This window comes from Oikopleura dioica, chromosome 1, assembly GCF_907165135.1.
Source record: "Oikopleura dioica chromosome 1, OKI2018_I68_1.0, whole genome shotgun sequence".
Classification (NCBI taxonomy): domain Eukaryota; kingdom Metazoa; phylum Chordata; class Appendicularia; order Copelata; family Oikopleuridae; genus Oikopleura; species Oikopleura dioica.
The window spans coordinates 11578574-11594466 of NC_137291.1; the positions used below are offsets into that span (position 1 = coordinate 11578574).

The 15893-nt window shown below is 38.3% G+C and overlaps 3 protein-coding genes and 1 non-coding gene across 4 annotated transcripts; 1 reads left to right on the forward strand and 3 right to left on the reverse strand.

The window, feature by feature from the left end:
* Positions 1–277: 277 nt before the first annotated feature.
* Positions 278–351, reverse strand: TRNAM-CAU (transfer RNA methionine (anticodon CAU)). Its single transcript has one exon. It is a non-coding gene; the product is annotated as a tRNA-Met (tRNA).
* Positions 352–4925: 4574 nt separating this feature from the next.
* On the reverse strand, positions 4926–5806 carry LOC145710884 (glutathione S-transferase D6-like). The gene is made up of 4 exons (XM_081788590.1): positions 5489–5806; positions 5159–5439; positions 5050–5119; positions 4926–5008 (listed from the first exon to the last, which is right to left on the reverse strand). Exons 1-4 carry the CDS (start codon positions 5766–5768, stop codon positions 4926–4928), a joined length of 714 nt encoding a protein of 237 aa, XP_081644716.1. The 5' UTR covers positions 5769–5806.
* Positions 5807–7102: 1296 nt separating this feature from the next.
* On the reverse strand, positions 7103–8159 carry LOC145711128 (uncharacterized). Its single transcript, XM_081788858.1, has 3 exons — positions 8057–8159; positions 7525–8016; positions 7103–7481 (listed from the first exon to the last, which is right to left on the reverse strand). The coding sequence occupies exons 1-3, from the start codon at positions 8148–8150 to the stop codon at positions 7114–7116; spliced, it is 954 nt and encodes a 317-aa protein (XP_081644984.1). The 5' UTR covers positions 8151–8159; the 3' UTR covers positions 7103–7113.
* Positions 8160–11013: 2854 nt separating this feature from the next.
* On the forward strand, positions 11014–12753 carry LOC145703167 (glutathione peroxidase-like). Its single transcript, XM_081780489.1, has 5 exons — positions 11014–11112; positions 11325–11473; positions 11586–11657; positions 11706–11851; positions 12319–12753. The coding sequence occupies exons 3-5, from the start codon at positions 11601–11603 to the stop codon at positions 12458–12460; spliced, it is 345 nt and encodes a 114-aa protein (XP_081636615.1). The 5' UTR covers positions 11014–11112; positions 11325–11473; positions 11586–11600; the 3' UTR covers positions 12461–12753.
* Positions 12754–15893: the final 3140 nt, after the last annotated feature.

Genomic DNA, 15893 nt, shown 5'->3' on the forward strand with positions numbered 1-15893 from the left:
CAAAAAAAAATTGAGAAACAATAGAATCGCTTGCTTTTCACTCGATTGCCCTTTTCAGCCAATAAGAAAATTTCATTTTCCGAGACCAAAAAACAGCGCCTCTCGTGGTCGACCTTCCGCCAATCGGCGCCGTCAATTATACCGAGCTCTTCTCAAAACTGTCAGTTTGAAACCTGGAAGCTTCGGCCATCAAAATCTCTGTTAGATATTTTCCATACACTGCACGCATAATCTATACATAAATATATTTCAATCATACAATCCTAATTCCAAAAACTGCCCTCTGTGAGGCTCGAACTCACGACCTTCAGATTATGAGACTGACGCGCTAACCAACTGCGCCAAGAAGGCTGGGTACTGCGCCTTATCACTTCTTTTAGAATTCGACCAATAGATGAATGAAAATGACATTCTCGGGACCAAATCCTGACCCCCATGTTTTTTGTGCTCATCTGAAAGTCCGTGATCTGGGGAGTCGAATGGTATATAATTCTCGGACTGAGTCATCGGTAATGACGTCATTATGGATAATTGAAGGGCCGTATGGGGTTAACCTATAGCTACCGCTAATTTTTAATTGAATATAGGAACCTATATCGATTTTGGGCTCATTCGAAAGCGCAGTAATTCAATCTCGCTCAGCGGGGAGAAAACCGAAGAACTAACTGGTTAACTTCTAGTCGCGAAATAATTTCGCAGATTTCACACCAATCTGAACTCGATATTTTTCTGCTCAACTTGCGTAATGTTTTCACGAGCAACTTTTTTTTCAGACTTGAAAATTAAAATTATTTCTTCAAGAAAGATGCCACCTGAAAACTAAAACAACGGTTATGCATCTGGATTCCTTGGCGGTAACACAAAAAGACGCAAATGGCGTTGCTTGAGAGCTCATCAACGACGATTGCTAATTGACGGTTGACGTTGCCCGGTCGACCGCAGGGACCCTGGTTCCCCTCCCACTAGTACGGTCACATGATCAGACCCCGTTCACATGTTTTTCAAACCGTTGTTTCATGTTTGGACATATCGAAATTGCTGGTTTTTACTGATTTTCTAAACACCATTTTCTAGCTAAAAACTCGGGTCGATGGCAATCAAAATATGGAATCAATCCATTTTTTCGTCGCCAAATTAAAAATCTATACAGTAATTTTGTGCGAAAAATAACATTTTGCGGCTCAATAATGTAAATAAATAAGGTTCAATTAGAGCTGCTGTTTGCTTGGAATCGACTCATTCTTATTATGTTTCGCGACATCGGTGTTTTTAAATATTAATCACCTCTCGTTGAAAATATTTAAAAACTTGGATTGATACAAAGCATCAATCGAGTTGTCAAAAGAACTATCTCAAGTTTGATTTTTTTTCTTTTTTGACAGTGGACACTTCTACTTGCATAAAATATTAAACCAGAAGGCTCCTTTATTCGGCGAAAAAAGCACGCTAGAATCAAACGAAAGAATGGAAAGAAGAGACAGCAAAAGAAGTATTTTCAAGGCGCTTTTTACAGGTTGGTTTTTCTTTCTATTTTCGTTGTTTTTGACTCGCGCAAGGAATGAAAATGATCCGATGATCCGACCCTCTTTCGCATTTTCTTTCTTTGGCGCTATTCGAGAAATTCTAACGGCTATTTTAGATCCTCTTGCGAAGGGAAATCCGCCTAGAGAATACGTCAGGCTCGTGGTTACATTATACCGGAACGTGATAAAAATAAGCAGCTATGAAGAAAAAATGTGCTGCGCTATTTTCTTTTATTCAGATTGTTATGAAAATATGCTTATGTTGCTTGCGAATAACAATGAAGAAATATGTTTTGGTGCCGTTAGGTGTAAATAAAAGGCCACTTTGTTTTTGCGACTAAGAAACGAGTTTTATACTGAATGACCTTTTTCATGCTACTTTTGTAATGATGACCCAGAAATTAACCTGGCCTTTTCTATTTTTTCCAACCACGTGTCAAGAATCAGCACACCCGAATGGATGGCCATTCATGGGTTCAATATGATGGCCGCTCTTCATCTCCCCCACGATGATGTGGACCAAAACAGGTGCGTCTCTTATCACCCTCTTAAATTGAATGTCTATATTTTCCTTTCTTCCCTGATAAAACCGTTGGCGTATTTCTGCATTACTTCTGTAATTATGAGTCGGTTATTCTATTATCCAGTGGAAGCGCTAAAAGCAGCAGAGTGGTTAAAGTTTTAAAATCTGGAATTTTTAAGGTTCATGCGCGGTGTAAGTTGCGAAACTGCGGAGACTTCAGGCAGCGATACCGCGGATTCGGATGAAGGAAGTGCATCAGAAGGAGAAGTTGATGTGGCGGGGTTGAATTTGGCGGCAAATGATGAGGAATTGGAGGAAGAAGAAGATGATGGAGAAGAGGCCGAAGCTGAAGAAGCTGATGCGATGGAAGGTAACTGGCAAAAAATGTTTACAAAAAGAATTTTACTCATAATTTAAGCCGAAATCATTGAGCTGGCGGAAATAGAAGACGATGAAAAGGGCCGAATAGGCGCTGGCGCTGATGGGAAATGGTTGAAAGGACTCGATTGAAGAGCCCCCGCAAAGGAACTTCCGTTACCTCTCGCAAATTTCAAGGGCGTCAAGCCACGTTTAAATTGCTGCCGATAGACGACTATCTATAAGATTCAACCCTTCTAAAAAGACCGGAGCACTACGACCATCACCCTGTCTATCACGATATCATGGCAAAAGTTCAAACTAAAATCTTTAATCATCATAAAAATTGAATCGACAACGGGACGAAAAAAAAATATTGAACTTGTCTGATAGCGGAGACGCTGGAACATATCATGGATGATATCGATATGGATCACCTTTCAAATCTTATGGCTTTCATCGATATTACCTCAGTCTCCAGGCAGATTTAGCACATAATCCACAGATTTATTTTCAACGGATTTCTTCGGGGAAAGTTTTGATCCTGCAAACAGGGGTTAATGATTTACACGAAATTGTGGTTATGAAACAAGTCTTGAGAATTCTAGTCTTGGTTCCCTCCTTCCCGTTTCCCCCCGAAAAAACTCCTTTTATATTATTAAATATTATTTTTAATATTTATTTTAATATTATTTTATAAAATAATTGTTTTAGTCTCTGTTGACTTTGGTCATCAATTCTCACGTTTAGCAGCCCCTAATCTTCAACCCAAAAAGACAGACGTTCCCCTAACCAGAACATATCTTCATTGGCCAAAATTGTGGACAGATAACTTTTGTAAAAAAACATTGAAGGACTGACCGCTGAAAACGTGGCTGTTAAACTTAATGTTACACGGAAAAAAGCTTCAAAAGCTGGTTTTCTAAATCAAAAAGATTAAATCAAAAAAGCGGAGGAAATACACTTACTTACTATCCGTCTACAATCACAGAAGGGAGGGTTCATTTCCGCTTTCAAAAGTGGATTAGAAATTTTATCTTCAAAGAAAATTGAATATTAGTTTTTAAGATAACGAAAATACGAGTTATTTCTTTAATTGAACCCTTTTTTTCAGCTCCAGATGGAGCGCCAAATGATTGTGGTGGATCTTGCTTAGGAATGGTTTTGTAATAAGTCTTATTACAATTTCGTCGATCTGACTGTTCAAAACTCTTTAAAAAAGACGATGACGACGAGACCGAATCCTGTGAAAGCGAATTCGATTAGTTAAAATATACCTCAAGCCGTTTTTCCTTGTCTTATTTCTTTCTTGTTATCAAATAACGCAAGTTTCTTATGGAAATCCCTTCGAATCGGAATTATGGTCGGCGGTGGTGACAAGGAGGGCTCTTTCCCGGGCCACGAGTTTCTAACCCGATCAGGGTGAAAACTGCGACACGTAATTATCCAGGAGAAAGCCTTCCGATGCTCTTCACTTACATCCTTTCTGCCACCTAATCGTTTTATATTTCTTCGATTAGAAAATCCTTCTACGAAGGCCCCAACGCCATAATGATTGGGCATTAATGACGGATATGAACTTTATTTTTTCGAATGAAAATTCAAGATTCTATGTTTTATGCTCATGCTGTAACTAAAACAAAGAGAATGAGTATGTCCAAGACGCTTTTAAAATTTTAGCTCTTTTGTCAATTAGTAATTGACAATTACCCTCTTTTATGGAAGCAAATACTTTTTAAATGCTGGGAAATTCGTTAGTTCATCTGAAAATGCGTTCTTTTCCCCCTCTTTTATACCCGTTTTGCAACGGGTTGCCAATTCTACAGAAGACATTAGAAACGAATCCTGCTTTTACACAAGTTCCCGAGTATGAAATCAGTACTGATAATGATACAATTTTGGCCCGAAACGATCCCGACAACTACCAAGAAATTAACTACGAGGAAGAGACTACTATCAACATCTATTACGTCACTTTCGGCTGTCTGGGTAACATCATAAAACTAATACTGTAAGATGAGGATAACAGGCTAAATTTCAGCTGGTCTTTTCCTGATCGGTGCTCTTCTTGGTCGTGACAGATTGGTGGCTTGCGTAAGATTTGGATGTTTTCGATGAATTTTAATTTTTTTAGCTGCTCTTCATATGGTGTTGCTGTTGAATGAAAGGTTCCAAAATTTTTCTGATTAAACTGGTTCTACTTTTCGATGAAAATATATTTTATATAAGAAAAGACCCTTTCTATGATAATTAATGATAAGAAGAAGCACGCGACTAAAGTTATTTTCTTAAAAAAGCTGAACATTTTGCAACAAAGTGCGGCCAAAGTGGCATTCGTTTTTCTAAAGAAATCCGCCATGGGAAGCATTTTCGTCCAAATCAACATTTGATTTCTTTAAATTCCTCGCTAGAAGAAATCTCACGCGCCAGCGTTCATTAAAACTCCGCTTCGTATATCTTCTAATTAAACAAGTTCTAGTATCTTGCTGCTCTAAGAAAAAGCTAAAATATCATCTTATTTTTTATTCAACAAGAGCTTTTCGACAGCAGAAGATTCTATTTGCCCAGTGAGAAACATACATAAATTTCGTTACGAAAAAGAACACTATAAAAAGCATTGAAGTCAAAGTTACTTTCAAAATTTACCTCCGTGAACATCTGCGAATGGATAGGCCATTATTCGATCGGACCAGAGCTTGACCTTATCATGTGTTCCCTTAAAAATGATATAATCCTCGGATCGTTTTTTTTTTACCTTTCGTGTAAGTGGGTAAATATCCATCTGCAATAAACCACTGAAAACAAGGAGATCTACCCACGTCGGTCCTTTCGTCCCAAAAAGAAAGTCATTATTCCCAAGAATAGTGTTGAAGTACTCGTATCCCTGAACTCTCACAGCTTCAAGATCTCTATCTGAAACTGGCTTTTTCGCGAAGAAAGGACTCAAAATCTTCATAGCGCTTGGGAAAAGCGTTCCATAGTAGTAATCGACGATTTTCTGCATTTTCTCGCCTGTTTCTCCGGAAGGGTTCATTTCTTGAAGAAAAAATAAAAGAGAGAGCCGAAGAAAAGAAGATTTCGTTACCTTTATGAATGCCGTAGTTGTCGATTAGGTACTTGCAAATGTCGACAGTTTCGGTGAGAACAGTATCATCGTCGACAAGCACGGGAACGGTGTGTTTCGGGTTGAGTTTCAAAAACCAGTCTTCATGCTGCTCATTTTTCATCAAATTGATCTCGACATAGTTCACCTTCACATCGCAGGTACGGGAAACCATCTGCGCCGTCCTGGCGAAGGGAGATACGGGGTTGAAGTAAAGAGTCACTTCTTTTGCATTTGTAACTTTCGAAGAGTTGCTACCCATGTTATAAGTAATCTCTTATTGTGAATTTTGAGATTGAATGCTCGTCATGGTCAATTTATATTTTAAATGGCGTTTCTTTCTTCTCGAAGCTTCCGAAACACTATTTGCCAGAGGAGTTCTTTTGTAAGAAACTCTATTTACGACTTTCGATTGATAAGACCGGATGGAATGATTCGAACATTCTGGACCTTGCTGCTTTACAAAAAATGAGAAATCATCATCTTTCGCGCCATCTTTATGATTCTTCACGTGTTTTGTCATTGGTAGTTACAAGTACATGTTTTGCCACATTTTTCTCCGAGTAATTGCGGTATTTATATGTTCGTTTATCATTCCTCTTCTGTCATTGACAGCTTACGTCATGAATTCCAGTTCGCCACGAGTTTTCACGATTTCTAATTCAATCAAAAACAGATGGGAAAATGCGTTCATTTAAAACATTGTTCCCCTTTTTTATTTTAAAATTGCGTGTCCCGGATTGCCGCAGTTATTACGCAACAAGTCGTCGAGGGCCTTGAATTATGTTTCAATTTTGCACCTGGATGCTTTTTAAGCTGCGGCTGAATTTTTTAGCGAATCCTTTTTGGAGAAGTTTTGCTTTTCTTCAATTAAACGCGATAAGCGAGCTTTAATGCTTACAATCTGCTGGTGAACGAGGCGCTTATCGCCGGGAATTGGGCTCCTTCAAATGCTCTAATGTGTTTGTTTTTGTTGTTGCAGAATTTATGGAAGGTGAGGCGACAATAACGCAGATACGTGAAGTGGAAAAGATATCTGAAAAGGGCCTTGCGTCAAGACTTCCTTCTTGAAATTTCAAAGTGCTGGATTTTTTCTTGGATACAACAAAACTGGACGATCGATAACATGCCCTTTTAATAAATCAAATGACTCAAAAAAAGGATGAACACTTCAATAAGCCTTCCATTAAATTACTGAGCCCTTAAACTCGCCGAAAAGTTCGCACTGATCCCCGTCCAGATCCACTATCATTAATCAAAACACGTTTGTGCACTTTTTTTCTTCTAGCAAAATCGCAAACGTGAACAAAAAAGGAGTAAAGGTTGATAAATGCAATTATCTTGATTTTCACTTATTTAAAAACTGGGTGCCGGACGATGTCAGCTTTGATACAGCTAATTAAATAAACGTTATCATCAGCTGCTCACGCATGTCAAATAAAATCCAACATTTTGAACAGCTAAAATTTTTGTTCTGAAAAGATGACGATAGATTTGCTTCCGAGAAAATTCTAAAAAGTAAAAAAACCAAGATTGATATTATTTATTTATTTCAGAGAAAATAATAAAGATTATTTCATGTGATTATAAGGCAGGCGTAAAAACTTTTAGGCTGATTTCTGGACTGACAAGATATTGTTGAGGTTAAATCCATCGATCGGGTTTTGGCCATTTTCTCGACCGATTGCGTTATTCATCAGAAGAATGAGATCATATGTATTCGCAGCTATCTTTTCAGGGTCCAAGAAATTCTCTGGTTCCTTTGTGACGATATCAGCCAGAATTGTTGTCATCAAAGTCGACATCATCAAAGTGCTCAGCTTGTCGAAAGATCCTGGTTTTGCGGGAAGAAAATGACAAAAGGAATCGCATGGGCTCGTTTTGTCAAGACTGGAGAGAGTCATTTTGATATTTAGCGCTCTTTCCTTTAGAAAATCAGAGCTACGTTTGTAAAATTCATTCTGCAGTTTTCGGCCTATGTAGAGAATAAATAAAAAGACTTCAAGAGATGAACTTACTTTTGAAAAGAACACCCAAGCCAGAAAGTGGTTTTCTCACTTGGCAAGAAGTCTGTGCGTTCTTCGACGAAGTTGCAGATTCGTCTGGCTCAACGTTGACCGCAGGATTGTTGACACTGACAGACAATTCGGTCTTCTTCCTTTTGATTGCTCTTTTCTTGGGTAATTTTATGTTCGCTCTTTTGAGAAGATTATTGAGCTGAAAATTTGTCATCTTCAACGAATCGATTCGAAAGCATTCGTCTTCATTGAAGATAATGTCAAAACAGATTGTCTTCGATTCTTCTTCGCCAACTCTCTCGGCAAGTTTCTTGAAACAGCTTGACATTAAATTTTCAATCGTCAGACTCGACGGCTCATCGATTTTCCAGATTTTCACCCACTCATCTTCATCGTCGTCGTCGCACTCCATCTCTTCCACAGTCATCTGAGTATTCGCACGATTTAATTGTTCTCTCGCAGCTTCCAAAAATACGTCTGAGTGCAACTGCTCTAAGAAAAGATAAGCGAAATTTTATTTATCCAACCTTACTTCTAAATAACAGTCCCATCGACGACAATGATTCTTGATCATCCTCAGAGTCTTTTCGACCTAAACTGGAGCCAGATTTTCGAGCAGTTTTCATTTTATTGTATCAGAATTATCTCTTTCGTAAATGAATAACAATGCAATAAACAAAAAATGCATTTCACCCAGTTATCTAGAATGATTGCAGAGTAATCGAAACCGTCAAATACGGTTTCAATAAGACTTTTATTCCAGAGTTCGGAATTTATTATACAACACCTTTATTTTTCTAAAAGATAAAAAAGCGGACACTCGAAGATTAAAGTCACAGCATATTTTAAAGTGATTCAAATAGAGGAGAATTAGTTCTATTATTTTTTGGAACTAGATGCTCTTGAATTCAATTTTCGGTTTCAAACCTTAAATCTAATCAATACTTATTGTTTACCCTGAAAGCCGACTCCAGAGGCTCATTTCTGAGTACACTAAGTACCTCGAAGGGAAAAAAGCGGAAGTTTTTTTTGTGTTTCGTTCTTTGTAAATTTAGTTTATATCAAGGCAAAACATGACCAACTGTCAATTAGGAATAATGCTTTTCCATTGAAAACATGCTAATCAAATCCATTCAATGTCAATTTAAAAAACAACGCCGAATCATTTAGAGTTTACTTTGAAAACTTGATGTTATTGTGACACCCTTATTGCCAATTATTTACCAATAATTACCGATTATCAATTATCAATTATTATCAAGTGTATAGCATCTTCATCTTCAATGTTTTCTTTTTTTTCTTAATCTGAGTAATAATTATGCTATCAAAAGCAACGCGTGGTACAGCTTTGTAATGGTGCCATTTGACATCGTATTTTGGTTTTAGGGATTTCTGCTTTTGATCCTTTTTTCGCGTTGATGATTTTTTAAACTTCCATTTTCTCAGGGGCGGGCGAAAACGATGGTCACTTAATCGAGCACTTAATCCAACGTTTTAAGGATTTCCAAAAAAGGGCTGGACAGCGGAAATCCACCTGGACGAAAGAACCGGAATTTTAGTTTCCCCGGATAAAGAAATTAAGAATGAAGAAAATCTTTCAAAGGCGGCAGCTTTTAGAAAACAAGATCGCTTGATGGCGCGTTTTTCGATGCTCGACCAATCAACACTTGTATTTTCCTTTCTCATGATTGGTCAAAAACAAAACAAAGACGCCACCAAGCGATCTTTTCTTTCGAAAACCCATCTTTCGGAATTTTTTTATTTTATACTTGAAAGATAGTGAGTTTCTCCTGTAATCAGTTTTCAAGGGTGTCAACCTGTTTTCTAAAAAAATCTTTAGAGGAGTCTTACCTTCCACGGCGCATGAGATAAATTTCTTAAGCCGTAAAATCTCCACGTTTCGCGCAAAGTGAACAATTTCACCTCTAAAGCACCGTGAAAATTCCCTCCTGGGCGGGAGCGCTCTTTTTATACAGGATCGAAAGCTTGGGAGGACTTTTTTCGAAATTAAATTTCAGTTAGATCGCCCCTGTCCAAAGATGAGCCCTTCAGATTGTTACGAGAGCGGGTTCTTTCTTGAGGCTCTATTTCGTCAACGATTTATCGTGTGATGCGAATACAAGATAAATCTAATCGGTGAGGTTGAGTTTCGGGCTTTTAGAGCGCGAATTATGCCATTTTGACATCCCGAATTCGCTCCTGCGTCTTAAATTTTGACGCTAATGCAAATCTTCTAGGAAAAATCGACCACAAGAAGTCTTCATCTTTTCTTTAAAAAAAGGTTCTGTTTTGAAATGAAACTTGCATTTAGAAATAACATTCTCTGGGCAAGCTGCAACTGCATAATGCTTATATTTTGCTCTCTAAAAAGCATCTTACGGAACTTGAGATGATCCGAGCGCGAGTCGAGCAGCTGCGGACAAGTGCCTGAAATCCCCGCCGCCGAGCTAACGACTATTTTGCACCGCCCGTTAACACCGCTGAAATTAGCCCCTTAGCCCTGAGAAAGCACAAATTCTAGGCCGAGTCCTTAGATTTAGGGCCCCAGAATAGAATAAACAACCATCTGTTCAAAGTAAATATTACTGAAAAAATGCTCTTTAGGCCGTTTTCTTCTCTAAATATTTTTTGACAACTTTCTTGTCGTATATCTAAAGCTTAATGAATGATTGATAAGAAAGGTCAACTCCGAAACCTCGATAAGAATATATTTTTGTTTGCGTACTCGTAGAGCTCTGGATAAGCAGCTTATTCTGAAGATAATGGTACGTGTTATCTTGGGTCTAGAGTCTAGACCAAAATCCTCAAGTTTCTTTTTCTTGGCCTGAAAGAAATGCTAAAAGAGGCAAGGAAAATTTAGAATAATCAAAGCTTTAATTATTCCTGCGAAAAATGAGCGGATTAAAGATTGTGATAAGAAGCGTGGCTTTGACGCTTTAATCACTCAATTAGACTAACGCGCACTCGCTCGATGTTTTTTCTACAGCTGCTCGAGAGCTTCGTGAGCTCTTCATAAGGAGCGATTCTAAATCCACCTAGCTTTAAATCGCTTATCCATTCCCACTATTGAACTTGCTCTAAAAAGCCAAATTTAGCAGAAAAAGTTCGAACCGTTCTAAATTCGATCGATCTGGTTTCTAGTGAATGCCACATCAATAAAGCGCAGTTCCTTCAAATCAGCGTGCTTTAGTTTCCGGAACTTTGTTTTTATACATGACAATCCGGCATGTATCTATCAACTCTCAAACTACTGATTTCTGTGATGGTAACATTCTTTTTCTTCAGAAGTCAGTTTTGAAAATTGCTTCTAAAATTGAAATGAGTCTCAAGTTTTTTTTTTCAGTTTTTTGATTCTTCAGAAATTCTGAAGACAGGTGACAATCCTTCAAATTTATAAGACAGTAACTTGTCAAGTCGACTCTGTTTCTTCTGGAAGTGATGCAAAGGTCGCCCCATATTGTGTTGAACAAACGCAACGGTCCTCCAAATAAATAAACCCAAACAAACTCGCACTATTTAAACTCCTCCCATTTCCCTAAAAAGACCAAAAAAGAGAGAAAATGTTTTGGTTTCTTGGCTTTCTCTCAAGTGAGTAGCGTCTAATTTGTTTTTTCCGAAAAGAGGGCCTACCCCCTTAATAAATCGAATTCTGATCCTTTGGGGTGTTTTCGTGTTCGTGTTGTTGAGGGTTGAGTACCACTCTTTCGCGTCCACTTTCGCCTGAGCTGGAGATTATCCACGAGGCTTAGTTCTCCTGGAACAGGGCTGGTAGAGACTCTCCTGATCATTTACACTTACAGGTGCGCTTGGGTCGAGATTTTACGGCTACGAGGCGCTGACCATCGATCATGAAAAGATTTCAATGAGCAACTATCGAGGCAATGTCACTATCGTTGTGAATGTAGCGACCAACTGAGGATTGGCCAATGATCACTATCCGCAGCTCCAGGTAACAAAAAGTCTTTTAGTACTTTTTCTCTGTCCTCCAGCATCTTGTTCTTGAGTTGTCTGAGAAGGATAATTCTACGTAGCAATTGATTCGATTAATTATGAATAACTAGAACTTCTACGAAGAAATGGGTGATCAAGGACTCTCAATTATCGCATTCCCGTGTAATCAATTTCTGTGGCAGGTAAATATACACCCACTATTCGGCTATTTTGGAGCGTTTTATTTTTAGGAGCCTGGCACAGATGAGGAAATCAAAGAACGTATTCACGATAAATATGGCATCACATTTCAGATGATGCACAAAATCAAGGTCAATGGAAGGGACGCCATTGATATTTACAAATGGCTCAAAAGTACTCCCGTCGGAGGCGACAGGTATCAAATAAAATACATCAGAATTTGATCAAAATACTCAGATAAATGAAATTTCGGCAGGATTATTTTTGGACAAGTCGCGTTTTTTTTATCAACACGAAATTTTTCGACAGAAAGGCAATTTTCACCCTGATTTTTTAACATTTTTGATAGAGGAAATTTTGGTGAGTCAGCTCAGTTTTCCTGTGAGCACTAAAAGTCAACGATCGACATACTGATAAGGGTGTGACGCGTAAAAATGTCAAAAGCGTCGGATGTAATAAGATCGTTTAGAAAGAGCAGTAATTAGCATTTACTTTTCGGGCTCAACAGATTCTCTTATCGGAAAAACTTATACAGGGAAAATAAGAACAAGGCCATTTTAGAGTATTCTTTCTCTAATTTTCAGCATTCATGTATGAGTAAGAAACTGAGGATTTACAAGCTCGAGAGTTTCAAAAACACAAAAGTCTTATCATTCTGTTTAGAAAAATCAAGTGGAACTTTACAAACTTTCTCCTCGACCGGTGTGGAAACGTCCGTTACCGGCATGAACCTTCTGAACGACCGAACGAGTGGAAACAAGATGTAATAGAACTCCTCAGCGAATCTGCTCAAGACTGTCAGTAGAAAGGTTGAAGCCTTTCTTGGTCCTCGACGTGGATAATTCAAATCGAATTCGAATTCAAATTTTTAATCCCTGCTGCCGGCAAAAATCCACAAGTCCAACTGGAAAAACAAAACCACAATGAAGACCAAAGCACATGTTCAACCCCAGAACGCTGCGGAAACTGGGGCTGAACTTCTCGCGGTTTTTTCGGTAATTGGTCAAATTCAACAACTCGGAAGCGAACTGAATGATCTGGCAGGGACAAACTGTCAAGTACAGCGCCCGCTTAGTGAGAAGATTTCGACTTTTGAAGTTTTTGATTTTGACCAACCATTTGGACTTTTCTGATTCAATAAAAATTACGATTCAAAAGTTCAAAAGTTGTTTCTTAGAGCTGAACTTTTTTCCTGTAAAACGGTCAAAAGGGTCATGCAATAAACGGTCTTGAAATAATCCGTCCATGATCCTTAGGTTCCTGCGGTTAATCCAATGACGAAATTTTTCTGAAAAAGCGAAATTAAAAGGAAAATAATCTTCGATCTTGAAGTCGTATTTTTTCTAGGACTTAGTTGAGCCGCAAAAAATCGAGTGACTCCAAGTGCCTGTGGTAGATTTCAACCTTGTATTTTTTAAAAAGAAGTTCACAAGAATGAAGAAAGAAGAACTCCAGTTTCTTTTGAATTGTTGAAATTATTGCTAAAAACATGTAAAATTAAGCCTCCGTTTATTATTTTAACGGTCACGTTTTTTTCAAAAGAACTCTCTTAGTTCCCCTCTTTTGCGATCTTCTGATCCAAAACCGGGTTCAGCATGTCTTCAAGTGGACTAAGGAAGGAACTAGAGTAATGACTAAGGTGCTCTAAAAGCGTAAGACCCACTTTTATTCTCGCTGATAAAATTGCGAGCGTGAGAAGGGATATTTCCTCCGATCTTCTTTCGCGTTTGAGAGCGCAGTTGTCAACTTTTTGAACGTCGAAATGACGAATCAAGGATACGGTCAAATGTTCCACATCTTTAATCTCAAGTCGGAGAATGCTAATTTCAAGAGGGACACAGTCTGATATACACGCCGAGGAAACCACAAAACGCTTGCTTCTCAAAATTAATTACCAAAAAAGGTGAGTCAGCTTTGGCAGAAATTTCAACGTGGATACATTTTATTATCGATCTTGTTGCTAAGAGAACATGGTACTTATTAATCATCATAATTAATTTGAGTGGAAACGGTTACTAGCGGATACGATCAGCTCCATTTATACTTGTTGCGGAAAGAGCATAGCTTGAAGCTCACGTGGGGAATGATGATGGAAAAGATGTGTAATAACTTGTTAGTACCAGAAGTTTAGTATTTTGATGATAAATTGATACGTGAGTTTTTGCTACCCTGAATTACTACCCAAAACCACGGTACACAAACATTTTAGACGCTTCTTTTTGCATATCGTAAATTCTTGAATTCTCTCGCGTTTTTTCAGAATATCTACTGCATTTTAGAGAATATTACAAGCCCAACAGGAGAAGCCGCAGTCAGCCTTTACAAGTAGCATGTTCAGGAGCGATTTTAATGTTGCTAGCAATAAACATTCAATTCGCCCGCCTCGGACTTGTTCTGAAAACAGTTTTAAACATTCAGACGGGGTTTATTGAAAAAGATTTTGTTTGCCACGTTTCAGCGCTATTTTTAAATGACCTCTATTTGTTATGAAAATCGCAGCTTCAGTTTTTTTCGGTCCGGCTCAGCCACAGATCATTCGCGCCTTCAGCTGGAGTTATTTTCTAGCCAAGCTCAAAAAAGTCAAGCAAAGATGAATGAAAAAGCCACAAACCTGGAATATCCATAATCCAAGATCGCGGACACTCTATTCCGTAGCCGCGCGCACGGGTCATAAATCCCGCACTCACGGATAATAAACTCGCGCTTAGAAAGATTCTAGCACTTGATAAGCCGACCCGTTAGCGGGCTATATTGTTGGAACTCGAACGATTTCTGACCGCAGCAACGTCAGTCGGGGAAAATTAACATTATTCAGCCCGTGTGTAATTATAATAACATTGCAGATTAGGCAGGTCGGCAATTTAGCACCTTACAATCACCTTATAATTCACATCAAAAAGGTTTTTAAAATATTTGAGCGAGAAATGTTTTGCAACATAATTCTTGCTAAAAAGTAATTCAGAATAGGTATTTACCTAGCTCTTTTCTAACTAACATTTTTCATCAAACATCTCGCTATTTTCAAGCATAACATCTATGAGCGGCTCACAAAACCGCTGAGCCTACTTGATTCTTAGTTTAGTTTCTTCTCATGAGTCATGACTCAACCCTTTGGATACTGTAAGTGGAGATGACGTGGTTGAGTTTGATTTTCTACGGTTATACGGAGAAACAAAGGTTAATTTAATTGATGATTCATTTTTGAAATTCTATTCTTGATTCTATCATGTCAGATTATGCATTTTGACCTTTTAGAATCGGGATTGGAAAGCTTTGTTGGGAGAAATTGAGTCACTTCGGAACTTTTTACTACAGTAACTACAACAGCTAAATAGCATATACTTTATGGCTTGCATAGATTTAACAACGGTAACTTCTTCGAACGGATGCGTTTGTATAATTGAGAAATTCGTGAAAATCGAGAATAGAAAATTTTTGTTCTCTTCCATGATATCAACAGTTACGGTTTCCCTTTCCAAAAACTATTCTAAAATGAAAAAATGCCAAGGTTATTTCCTCGTCTTGTCTGAAAAATGTTCCTTCCAATCAGTCCAATTTCCAAAATAGCGCTCGCTTTAGCTCCCCTCCTCGAAATTAATTCTAGCGGTGGTCACTAGTCACTTTGAGTTTTTGGCGAAAAAGAAAGTGTTCTCCACTTCTAGGTTGGGATTCTTACGTCACGTGCTCGGAGTACGCACGACCGCGAAGATATCCATTTGTCTTGGCTCGTGACACCTCCGCCACGTTCTTGAGGCTCGCTAGCGCCAGCGCGCATAACTTGAGCGCGCGTAGTAGTCTTCGATGCTCCCGGGCGCCCTCGAAATATCTGCAAACTTGTGGGAAGTAGTGGCAGCGCGATCGACCGAAATCGAGATTTCAGGAAACAACAATTGAACCTAACTAGAAACCGAAAAAACCGTTAACAAGAGAAAACAAATATAAATAGAGATTTACCGAAGATGTTTGACGAAGACACGCTGAATACAGGAACGTGATAGAATTTGAATAAATGGTAATTTATTATTCTAAAAGTATTTGCTTTCATTATCAAAATGAATAATCAGAAAATGCTTGTGTTGCATCACGAGTTTTAAATAATCATTTCTTCGGTGATAATTAATTTTAGCGTAACTATAGACAAGGGCGTGTTCTGATTCCGCGTCCTGAAATGTTACTATATCAATCATCCCTTTCATCGTCACGTGCAATTTAATTATCGATCATTTGTTGAGTAAAGA